The 12280-nt window shown below is 49.0% G+C and overlaps 1 protein-coding gene across 2 annotated transcripts; it reads left to right on the forward strand.

Annotated features, from left to right (window-relative positions):
- The first annotated feature begins 3314 nt into the window (after window positions 1-3314).
- Hfe (homeostatic iron regulator) lies at window positions 3315-9677 on the forward strand. 2 transcript variants are annotated; one of them, XM_076859278.2, is made up of 6 exons: window positions 3315-3407; window positions 5891-6154; window positions 6279-6599; window positions 7321-7596; window positions 7718-7831; window positions 8596-9677. In XM_076859278.2, exons 1-6 carry the CDS (start codon window positions 3317-3319, stop codon window positions 8634-8636), a joined length of 1107 nt encoding a protein of 368 aa, XP_076715393.2. In that variant the 5' UTR covers window positions 3315-3316; the 3' UTR covers window positions 8637-9677. The 2 variants fall into 2 exon arrangements, with proteins under 2 accessions (XP_076715393.2, XP_076715394.2); XM_076859279.2 differs by having other exon boundaries at window positions 6324-6599.
- Window positions 9678-12280: the final 2603 nt, after the last annotated feature.

The following is a 12280-nucleotide window of genomic DNA, read 5'->3' on the forward strand; positions in this document are numbered from 1 at the left end:
GAATGTACAACCAATGTAACTCTACACCATGGACAGCCATAAGAATGGGAAGTTATACTCCATAAGAAGTTATGATATCTCAAAATGCATTCTACTGTCATGTGTAACTAAAAAGAACAAATAAAAAAGTTTTACAAAAGAATTCAGACCCTTTAGGAAAGTATTGCTGTAGGATATAATGAGAGTTGCTGAGTTGAGCCATGGTGCAAGAGTCCTTTGTGAAAAACATCTGCAAAGGCCATTTGATGATTCAGAAAACTGGTGTGCTTTTGGGCAATTTGAGGGATGGAAGGAACAGTGTAACATGCTGACATTTCCTTTGTAAGCTGTTGAAAGGAGTTCCACTGGTGAGTTCCGAGAGTTGACACTGAGAGTGGCCAGGGAAAGCAGCACAGTATGAAAGGCTCCAAATTTCTGTGAAAAGAAAGGGAGCGTCTAGTGTGATGGTGAATCTGGATTGTCAACTTGATAAATAGCAATGCCTAAGATTAAGAGGCTTCTGGGTATGTCAATGAGGGTGTTTCCAGAGATGATTGGCAAGGTTGGGGAGGAAGCTGCCCTGAATGTGGGCAGCACAGTCCCACAGGCTGGAGGTCTGAATGGGACAATTGGTGGAAGAAGGACATCAAGGCAGAGGCAAGCCCAATTCTTCTTGAACTGGTGCTTCAGTTGCTGTTGTGATCACCTGATGACTTTGGACTCCAGCTCCTTCACTCTTCCCAAGTGGACTCTGACCAGTGATTTTCCAGGCCTTCAGCCTTAGGCTGGGCCTGCCTTGTTGGTCCCTCTGGTTTTGAGGCTCCAGATTCTTGGACTGAGCAGCTCCTGGTTCTTCCAGCTGTCCAGCCTGCAGAAGGCCATTGTGTGACTGTCCCGCCTCTGATCATGTGAGCCACTGTAATAAATCCCCCCTCTATAATCATATATATGGATATATATATGAGGATATATTACACACACACACACACACACATACAGCTGGGGACTTCTGATTAGAGGGATCTTATTTCTCTGCTTCTTTTGGCACTAGTAAGCATTCCATGGCTTCCAGAGCACGCCTGATAGCTCCTTTTTTGTTTATATGTTAACTTTTGAATTCCCTTCCTGAAAGTTCAATGTTGTCATTGTCAGAGAAGAGGAGGAAGAAGAAGAGAGAGAGGGAGAGAGAGAGCAAGAGGGAGGAGGATAAGGAGGAAGAGAAAGGAGAAGGAGAGAGGAGAAGGAGAAAGGGGGAGGGAGAAATGCATTTGTTTTTTATAGTCTTGAAACATACACAAAACAGACAGTGACAAGCAGATCCTAAGATTCCTGTGGAATTCAACAGACCCTAAATAGCTAAAACACTCTTGAAAAAGAACAAATTTAGAAAGATCACACTTTTGGATTTCAACTTAGTTTAAAGGTACAGTAATCTAGACAGTGTAGTCCTGACATAAAGATAGGCATATAGATCACAGGAATAAAATTGATGTTCCAGAAGTAAATCCTCACATTTATAGTCAGTTGATCTTGTTCTCTCTCTCTCTTTTTTTGGAACTGGGGATTGAACCTAGGGGTACTTTACCACTGAGCCACATCCCCAGCCCTTTTTACAATTTTTACAAGAAAGGTCTTACTAAGTTGCTGAGACTGGCTTTGAATCTGTAATCCTCTTGCCTCAGCCTCCCTGGTGACTGGGATTACAGTAAAGTCCACTGATTTTTGACAAGGATGCCAAAATAATTAGATGAAGAAATAACCCTCTTCTCAACAAGGATGGCTGGACAATAGACTCCCCCTACTCTCCCCACCCCCAAGAAGAATGCAGTTGTACTCCCACCCACGCTGTCAATCAGAGGTAGAGAACCAGGAAAGCCAGGTGTGCTGGAGTCTCATCTGAAGCCTGAGAAGCCGGAAGGGAGTCTGCTGGTAGAAGTCTTTGCAATGGGTTGGAGGAGGTTTGTGCCCACCAAGACTTGTGGCTTCAACATTTAGTGCAGCAATACCAGGAGATGAGCCTTGTGGTTATTAGATAACAGGGTCTCTACTCCCATGAATGGACTCATGTTTGCCTACAGACGCTGGTTTAGGTTTCTTTCACAGCTGATGAATGGAAAAATAAAATGTGGCGTGTGGTACGTGTGGTACACTTACCATAAAATGTGAAAACATTATCTTAAATGGAAGCAGCCACACAGAGGCACATACATACAGGGGCACATACACTCAGGGGCACATACACTCAGGGCACATACACTCAGGGGCAGGCACATACACACAACCAAAATAAAAACTGTATGTTGTATGATTCTCTGTGTGTGAAATGTTCTGTACAGAAAGAAAATACATTAATGATTGTCCAGGACTGAGAGGGAGGGAGGGAGGGAGGAAGGAGGGACTTGGGAGATTATGACTATAGAATAGTTTCTTTTGGAGGAGGTGGAAAATGTTCTAAAATTGATTGTGGTGATGGTTGTACATTAAAACCCACTGACTTACATCTTAAATAGATGAATTGTGGTATATGAATTCTATGTCAATTAAGCTGTCACAAAAAAATAGGAAAAACAATCCCAATGTACATATAATTTTCTGAATCCTGTTTTATTTATGTGCCTACAATTTAGAGACTCTGATTTCCAATTTTAATTTTCTTCAATTGCAAAATTTTCAGCATGCTTAGAAAGAAATATCTTAAGCATAATTCTTCAACTTTATTGGGAAGGTTGAGGGAAGCTTTAAAAATCCTAGCTCGCACATATCAATTAAGTCGGAGTATCTGGAGTATCTGGAGGTGGGAGCAGGGTGTAAATATGTTTAACGATTTTCCAAGTAGCTCCCAGCAATGTGTTAGAACATTTGTAACACACTCCTCAGATACTTTGTAAATTTGGTAAAGGTATTTCAGTGGAATGTAATTTGCTAATCAAAAAACAAAATGAAGTTTTCGCTGAAAAAACATAGATTGGTTATAAATCAGATAACAAGATTAAATTAAACTAAATTTGAGATAAAAGTTCTGAAAATTCATCATCAAAGTTTTGAATTAATTAACATATAAACATTGAGCATTTAGATGGGAACATGGTGATATAAACTTCCTGGTCAGCAACACCCGCTCAGGATGTGAAGATTCACCCCGTGGGCACAGCAGGTGCCTTGCCTGCAAGGGGAAAAGCCCAGGCCCTGGGACCACGCGTCCTTTTCCTGTGACCAGGAAGGGGTCTCTGCAGGAAGCTCCTCGGGCACCACAGGCCTGGCGATGACCGGGTGTGACTTCTGGGGTCATTGCTTCCCTGCCCGCGCAGAGGCGGAGTCCCAGGCGCGGCCAGGGGACATGGGCCCGCGAGCGCGGCGCGCGCTGCTGCCGCTGCTGCTGCTGCTGGTGGTGCTGGTGCGCACCGAGGTCCCGCAGGGGCGACCGCCGCGTGAGTGCGGGGCTGCGGCCAGCAGCGCGGGAGGGAGGGGCGGCCCGAACGGGCTTTGCTTGGCTCGTGGGAGTTTGCTGGCCGCGAGAACTTAGCCCGGTCCGCCACCCGGTCCGCCACCCCCCGCCCGCTCAGTCTCCCGCCCACACCCCGGGAGGGAACGCCCGCCCCCGAGGTGCAGGCGGAGTCCCTGGACCCAGCGCGCGTCCCCCTCCCCGGCCCCGCGTCCCTGCTCTGGGTGGCGTTTGGAACCTCTCGCTCGCTCCCTCCCCGACGGGACGCTTCGGTTGAAGCTCCTAGTTCCCCGCTTGGGCCGCCCGCGGCCTGGGCCCGCGGCTCGCCTCGGTTCCGTGGTCCCTAACGCTGGCTGCCCCCGTTCGTGCGTCATCGCCTCTGGACCTTGGCCAGGGCGCTGCTCGGCGTTTCCGCGCCCGGGCGCGGCGCAGATTGGCAGCCACCCGCGGAGGGACCCCGGGGCGCGGGCGGGACTCCACTCTCCGCCGTCGCTGTGAGCGGGTGGCGGCCCCGACCCGGGAGCCCCCTGAGCGTCCTGCCTCGGGTCCTCCCGGGCCCCTGGCGCTGGTCCTCCTGTTGGAAATACCAGGTACTTTAACGAGTTAAGGTGGAAGAGCGTCGCCTGCAGCTAAGCTCTGATAGTGGTATAATGACGGAGCTTTTCTAAAGGACGCCAAAGCAATGAATGACATTTTAGCAGTGGACTCAGTTTTAAGCCACATCAGATCTGTGATTTTGACTGCCATTGTGCCTTGGGAAATAGGAAGTATTAATCGGTTCAGGTTAAACGACTCTTTTCTGGTTTCAAAGAATGTAAGCAATTTCGTTTTCTCATGCTAAATTCGGTACTAAGAATGGCCTCACTCTTAGCTCCTGATGACTATCTACCTAACTGGGCACTCAGTGCAGGACAGTTACCTACCTTAGCACATAGTGGGAGGTACTGTGTGTATTGTGTCCACATTTCACAGACACAGGAGTGAGGCATGGGCTGCTTACAGGTGACTTTGTTCAAAGTTACACCAGGCTTTGGTGGCAAAGCCATGTCTCCACTTCATCCCTCTATCTCTTTACCATGATTGTCGGATGACTCAGAGATTCCGACGTTGAACAGGAATATTCGCTGTTCAGAAGCATAGAAAGAATCTCAATGGTGTGTTGTACTGTTCTAGGCCCAAGGGGAGAGCAACACAACGTTGTCTTTTGTTTTTGTTTTCCCTGGGGATGGAACCAGGGCCTTGCATTTGCTAGGCAAATGCTCTGCTGCTGAGCTACCTCCCCAACCCCAGAACTCAGTCTCTGCCGTCTGATATTTTTCATAACAGACAAATGGGGTAGCTGCTGGGTTCTGTGAAGATGTAAAGCAGGGAGGTCAGGGCCAGCCTCTCTGTCTCTCTGACATTTGAACAGAGATCTGAAAAAAGTAAGGTCTACACGGGGGGCTGATTGGGAACAGAGTTTCCCAGGAAACCAGGAAACTGAGTGGGCCTGGCAAGCTGGTCGGAGCAGGCTTTCTCAACACACTCAGCGTTTGTTGTTGGAGGGAACTGTCTTGGGCACAGTAGGACATTAGCAGCATTGCTATTTTCCATTCAGTGTATGCTACTAGGAGCAACACCCCCCTCCCCATAGTGACAACTAAATATATCCACATATTGCCAAATGTTCCTGAAAGACAAAATCTCCTCACTAAGAACCACTGGGTTGAAGGAAGAAAAAGGAGGACAGGACTACCTAAGTCAAGGTCTCAGGACCACAGGCAAGGTCATGCAGCACCCCCAGGCTGACATGTGGACTCCAGCAGATGACATGGAGGCAGGTTTTTAAGGGAGACCAGCCAGGAAGCCATACCTCCTGGAGGCCAGAAATAATGGAGTGCTGGGGGGTGGGGGGACGTTGATATTCTGAGTGTATTTTGAAGGAAGTCATTGAAGGACTTAGGCGTGGCATGAAAGAGCCAATTCAAAAGTGACTCTTTTTAATTATGTTACTCTATATTAATTTAATTGCCCGAGGAATACAGTAATTGGTGAGGCTGTTCATGAGATGGCGAAGGCAGTTTGTGGGGGAAATCAAGAGCCTGGTTTTGGGCACGAATTTGAGATTCAAATCAAGAAGCTATGCTGGAAAAAAGCTCCAATGGGAGCAAGTTCTTGGGGACTTGGTTCTAGAGAGCTGTGAGCAACCATCCTAAGCTCAACCACCAGGGCTGGAGATGCCTTCGGGCTTCCCCAGGGTCCTGGCTCCTGGAGAAGTGGCCCAGGTGTGGGAGTGGGGTGGGGGCAGTGTGATGGGCAGCCTTGTGCAGCACAGGGAGCAGCAACAGGGAGGGCAGCCAGGGCTTCAGGCCCAGGGAAGGCAGCTGTGTCTCTCTCCTCAGGGTCAGGACCAGAAGCCGCTGGTGGTAAATGATGCTCTGCCTCCCTTTTCCCCCTGCCCCCTGCTGATGGCCTTGGCTCTGTCTGCAGGGTCCCACTCTCTGAGCTACCTCTTCATGGGCGCTTCAGAGCTGGACCTTGGGCTGCCCTTGTTTGAGGCTTTGGGCTATGTGGATGACCAGTTGTTTGTGTCCTACAATCATGAGAGTCGCAGAGCCGAAGCCAGAGCCCCTTGGGTCCAGGGCAGGACCTCAAGCCAACTGTGGCTGCAGCTGAGTCAGAGCCTGAAAGGCTGGGACCACATGTTCACGGTGGACTTCTGGACCATCATGGACAACCACAACCACAGCAAGGGTACGTGGAGGGGCAAGAGTACTTTACCACCTCAGGGTGCATCTGATGGAAGGAGCTAGAAGGCAAGGGAGAGGAAGGGAGTTTTCTTCCTGAGCTGACTGGGCCCTTGGGGATGTCGGGACAGGAACCTACTCCTTTGGTGTTGGTAACAAGGCTGGGGTTTTGCCAGAGTCTCACACCCTGCAAGTGATGCTTGGCTGCGAGGTGCAGGCAGACAACAGCACCAGGGGGTTCTGGAAGTATGGATACGATGGGCAGGACCACCTGGAGTTCTGCCCGGACACACTGGATTGGAGGGCAGCAGAGCCCAAGGCCTGGCCCACCAAGCTGGAGTGGGAAGTGCACCAGATTCGGGCCAAGCAGAACAAGGTCTACCTTCAGAGGGACTGCCCCCAGCAGCTGCGGCAGCTCCTGGAGCTGGGGAGAGGCATTCTGGACCAGCAAGGTATGCACCCACGTGCCCCAGGCTCTGGAGATAGCAGGAGGGGGACACAAGGCAGGGGATCCCTCCTGAGATTTTGAAGTCGTTGAAGTTGTGCATGTCTCTCAATGTTCTAGAAAGGGTCTTCCCAATCCTAGGGTCTTCACCTTATAATTGAGATAGACCATGCGACCTCCAGTCAATGGTTTTAATTGTCTTTTTTTTTCTTTTATTTTTATATGCACATGACTTAAGAGGAAGTGTCTGAGATACCATGAATTCCTGGGCAGGAAAATACCAAGTGGGGTGATATATCGGGGCAGCGGAGTCTCTTGGAGATTAAAGTTACTTTTATAAAACATGGCAGTAACTGCTGCAGCCTGCCTATCATACAAGGCCCTTTCTTACGAGAATGAATGCAGGGTTCATCCAGAAGAATGGATAATCTGTATTCAGTCATTTTTGATCCAGGTAAAGGGAGATTTCATCTGTCAGAACAGAGGACATGGGTAACAGCTATACGCATTTTCATGGTAGGCGGGGTCAGGCTTATATAAATGGAACTGATCTCCAAGTGTCACTGCCTCAGACGTAGACCATGGAAAGCACCTGAGAACAAAGGGTGTCCCTGCTGCCGTGTTCTCTCTGAAGGGTGCCTTCCTCCAGCCTTTGCAGGGAGTGAAACCCCAGTCTTGCTGGCAGGATGAAAGTCCCCCTGTCCTCACTCTTCCTCTTTCTTGTCAAGTGCCTCCATGGGTGAAGGTGACGCGTCACGTGACCTCTGCAGTGACCACTCTGCGGTGTCGGGCTCTGAACTTCTACCCCCAGAACATCAGCATGAGGTGGTTGAAGGACAGCCAGCCCCTGGATGCCAAGGGGGTTGAGCCTCAGGACGTGCTGCCCAGTGGGGACGGCACCTACCAGGGCTGGGTGGCCTTGGCTGTGCCCCCTGGGGAGGAGCAGAGGCACACCTGCCAGGTGGGGCACTCAGGCCTGGACCAGCCCCTCCTGGCCACCTGGGGTAGGTGCCGGCTGGGCTGAGGACGTCTGCTGTGCGGGCAGGGGTGGTCTGGGTGGCGTGGAGGCCGGTCTGCTGGGGTCGGGGTGCTAGTCGTGGGCTTGAACTTGCTCTGCTGTTTCAGCGCCCTCGTCGCCCAGCACCCCGGTGATTGGCGTCATCAGTGGCACCATGGTTTGCATCCTCGCCGTCTTTACTGGAGTTTTACTGGGAACTCTAAGGAAGAAGCACGTCTCCAGTGAGTAGGAGGGGGAGGTGCTGGGCCTCCTCCCAGGGTGTCCTAGTCCTTGGGAAGCAGGCAGGGAGCTAAAGTTCTGGACTCAGCAAACAGCCTGTGAGCAGGTGCTATTTCACAAGAGCTGTTTAAGTAACAGCCGGGGCTTTGAGGCTAAGGAAGCCACTACCCAAATCCTGTAGGGGATGAAATCTATGGTAAGTGAGTACCATTGAGGAGACCCCTGAGGCCCAGCAGGTGTGGCACGAGTGCTTCAGGGTGTCCAGGGACGGATGAGTCCTGTCCGCTAGGGTCAAGAATGGCTCTGAACCTTGACAAAGGGGGATCTTTAGATGAGGCCGAGGACCACAGGGTCTACACCGCTGAGCGACCACTCAAGGAGGACCATGTGGGCAGGAGAGCAATGGTCACTGTACCTTGCCCCTGGCTTTGCATTCCTGGGTGTCAGCAGCTTGGCCCTCTGGACTTCTGTTGTGTGGGGAAAAGACGGGAAGACAGCGCTCAGCTCATGCAGAGTCCTGAGCACTGGGCGTCAGTGAGGGGACGCAGCAGGGAGGACCTTGCTTTCCTGTGGTGAATGGTTGATGGGAGGAGGGGGGAGACCAGGTAGAAAGCCAACAAACAGTTCCAGACCAGCCGTGACGGTGCTGAAGTCAGGCCCGGGGACAGGTGGTCAGGGGTGCCATGGGAACGGGGAAGGGAGGGACAGGAGGAGGCGCAAGGCGGCCTGGTCTGTGCTGCCTGCCCTTGGGCTCTTGTCTTCACAGGAGGCGTCCCCAGGGACTACGTCTTAGCGGATCGCCAGTGAAGGCAGCCTGCTGACCTCCTGCAGGGAGGAAGGAAACACAGCCAGACTCAAAGATGGCGGCCGCACTTGTGGACTCCTCAGTGTTTGGGGACAGAATTGGGCCTTCCAAACAGAAAGTGCTGCAGAACTCTGCTCCAGTCTTCCCTGCTGACTTCCCCAGGACGTTTCCTCCCCTGTGTCTTGGTTCCTGCATGACAGCAGCCCCAGGCTGTGACCTGTCCCCCAGAGCTGGTTCTCATAAATCTCAGGCTGACTGTGGAGACTTCCTTCATCTCCCCTCTCACCTGGGACCCCACACACCTGTCATCTCATCTCCTGTATGCGGAAGAGGACTCCTTACACTTTAGGGACTCATGGTTCCTTTTAACATCTGAGAAAAGCCATGGTCCTTCACCCCAGGGTGTGCATATTTGTACTCCTGACAGAATTTTGCACACATATTCTCACATTCAGGACCCACTTGGCTTTCTCTAAATCCTCTCTATTATCCAGTGTCTGTCACCACAGCCTGGTTTTGTTCCATCAAAGTATGATCTGGGACATGGCACAGTCGTGGAGGCTGTGCACTGCACCACTGAGGGGGCGCCTCTCCTGGCCAAGGATGGCTGTTTGTGTGCAGTGTGATGGTTTTCAGCAGAGGAGAAGATTAAGGAGGGCTACCTTTTTCTCATTTGCACAAAGATGCCTTATAGGTTTTCAGAGTTAAATGGCACCTGCATTTGTGATGCCTGTTTGGTATGCTGGACCCAGAGTACCTTGTCTTGTTGTTCTGACAAAGGAAATCATGACAAGGATGATCATAGTAATGATAATGAGGCTGACACTTGTTTTCCAAAAGTGCCTGGTGTCAGTCAGTTCTGAGCCTCTGCTCACATGCGTTATCGGGTGCAGTTCTTATACTAATCCTACAAAGTAGGTACTGTTATTCTCCCACCCTGCCTTTTAGAGGAAGAAAGTGAACTACAGAGCGTCTTGCCACTTGCCAGGGATGGAGATGGCTTTCAGACTCAGTCCGTCTGGCTGCTTGATCCTTCACTACATGTGGGAAGGACTCCGAGTGTGGTCCCTCACTCCTCCGCTGTTCTTTCTGACTCTCTTTAACTCCGTAGGAGGACTGTGATTGGTGTGTTCAGTTGGTGGCTGTACTAGACTTGACTGCGTCCACCTTCAGCCATTGCCTCTGGAGTCAGAATCCTGATGTCACTTCCCTCTTCAGACTAGAGCAGTATTTCTCATTGTTAGCTGAGGAAATGGAAGCTGTCAGGCAGCTTGGAGGACACCCCGCCCAGCATCCTCCAGGGGCTGCTGGTTCTCAGCCCCAGTTATGCACATCCTAAGAAATCAGTCTAACCCGGTCACTTTCAAACTCTGGGAAAGTGAGTCATCCAAGCGTGTTGGAGAGTCACGTACGCATGGGTCCATAGATCTCCATCCAGGTGCCATGGGCCTACTTTCTGTTGCCTCATACTTTTGGCTGCAATGTATACATTTGGCTGCGTGTCCTGTAGCTCTGTGGGAAGGCAGGTGCCTCAAGAAACCAAGCTCAGCTCAAAAGTTTAAAAATGGTAGGCACTGAATTTGAGCAGAGAATCTCAACTTAAAAAAAAAAAAAAAAAAACTTTATGTTTTTCTTCTGTTTATGAAAGTTTTATAGAAGAAAGTAAAATTGAGCTCACTGTAGAAAAGTTGAAAATAAAATTAAAGCTACCATTCCACGAGCCAGTGATATACTCTATTGACGACTCATGTATACTGCCTTTTGCTATTGCTGCATTACAGTATATGAATTAAACACACACACATACACCATACACACACACACATGCTCACAATTGTGGTGTTTACGGCATGATTTTACTAATATTGTTCATCATGCAGATAATTAACTGTTCATGTAGAAGACATTCACGTTGCTTTTAATGTTTTTTATATTTTTTTCCCATGGAATACTTTCATTAAACTGTGGTTGCTGAATTGATTGTTTTTATTCACTGTCGAGACATTACCATCTAATCATAAGACATTGGCTATTTTATCTTCAAAGCCAGCATATTTTTAAATAACTAATACTACTAAACTCCAAACAGAATGCCCGAGGGCGTCTCTTATCCTACCTCCTGAATGGATGTCACAATTAATTCTGCAGCGGCTTGTGTTGTATTTGTTTTGTCTCACTCAGGCTAAAATTGCAAGAAACACCCTAGTCTTCACAAGAATATTCGGATTAATCAGCGACTGGCCTGTTAATTTTTTGCTACCATAGAAATGATAAAGCGCTATTTTCTTTCAGTGTTTCTTAGTTTCATTTTTCTGGCCTCTGTTCATCAACTTTTAAAGCCAGCTACATTTGAAAAAATTGAAGGCCTAGGTCTTTTTTTTTTTTTTTTTTTTTTTAGATATGACAGTAGAATGTATTTAGATTATTATACATATATGGAGTACGACCTGTTCGAATTGGATTCCATTCTTGTGGTCGTATATAATATGGAGTTACATTTGTCCTGTAGTCATTTAGGAGCAAAGGATCCTTGTGTGGGGGAGGGGAAGAATAGAAGACCCACATTTTAGATTCTGCACCTTTCGCCTTTGGCAAAAATTCAGCGGGTGAGTTAGGGGGTGGCGCCACCTGGTGGCCGTGATAACGGTGTCACCGTGTCACGTGTCCAGGGTGCTAGCGGGTGGGTGAAGGTAAAGAGTTCAAAGAGGGCCTTTGCAAGGAACACTGGCAGAGAAAAGCGGCTGAAATTAGAGGGGAAAAAAAAAAAAAAAACAGATTCCCGCTGTTGCAGCGGCTGGAATCCCAGGTCACTGTGAGCTGCGTCAGTCGGTGACAGGCCAGGAGAACAGCCACCGGGTCATCCGAGCCAAGTGCAGTGGCTGAGGGGGCTTGCTGGGCCTCCTGAGTGTGCTTTATGTATCGTGAAACTGGCACACTTAAAAAGCAACCTCTTTCAGTAACTTGCCAAACTTTCTTATAAAGTTGTTTTTCTCCCCCTGTTTCGGTTCTAACTACACTCTGACTGGCTGTCCCAGCGATTGTCATGGCTTTAAGCATTAGAGATGCTCACGTGTGGGCAGGTATTGTAGACATGGGGTCAACCCTGTAGACTTAGGGTCATAATTTGTTCTTCTCCTCTTTGTATCAGGAATTACTCCAACAATGTAATAACATGTAGAATATAAACACAATGTGAAAACACTTTGCAGGACAATTTTATTATGAAGCTCGGCTGCTTCCACAAGGCCGTGCGGCATGGCACAGATGCTCAGCATTCTGTTTCTTAGCAGCAGTTTAAGGAGTGCAAGATCCATGTGGTGTATCTTGAGTAGATGCTTCTCTATTGCCTATTTTTTGCCCAAGATGCATTTGCATCCTCAGTAGAGTCTTCTGTGGCATGAATGCCTTCTAAAACTATTTTTATGCTAGTTCTTGTTACTTACTAGATATCAGCCTTTTTTCTGAACATTAATGTAATTCTCCCGAAGAATCCTGTGAAGAAGGAACTACAGATGTTCTGTTACCCTTATTTTGATTTTAGGGAAACCAAGGCACAGAGAGGTTATGTAACTTTCTGAATCTTACACAGGTAGAAATGGGGTGCTGCAGTTTCAATCCAGTGAATCTGTCTCAGAGTCAAGCTCTC

The sequence above is a fragment of the Callospermophilus lateralis genome, chromosome 6 (assembly GCF_048772815.1).
Source record: "Callospermophilus lateralis isolate mCalLat2 chromosome 6, mCalLat2.hap1, whole genome shotgun sequence".
Lineage (NCBI taxonomy): Eukaryota > Metazoa > Chordata > Mammalia > Rodentia > Sciuridae > Callospermophilus > Callospermophilus lateralis.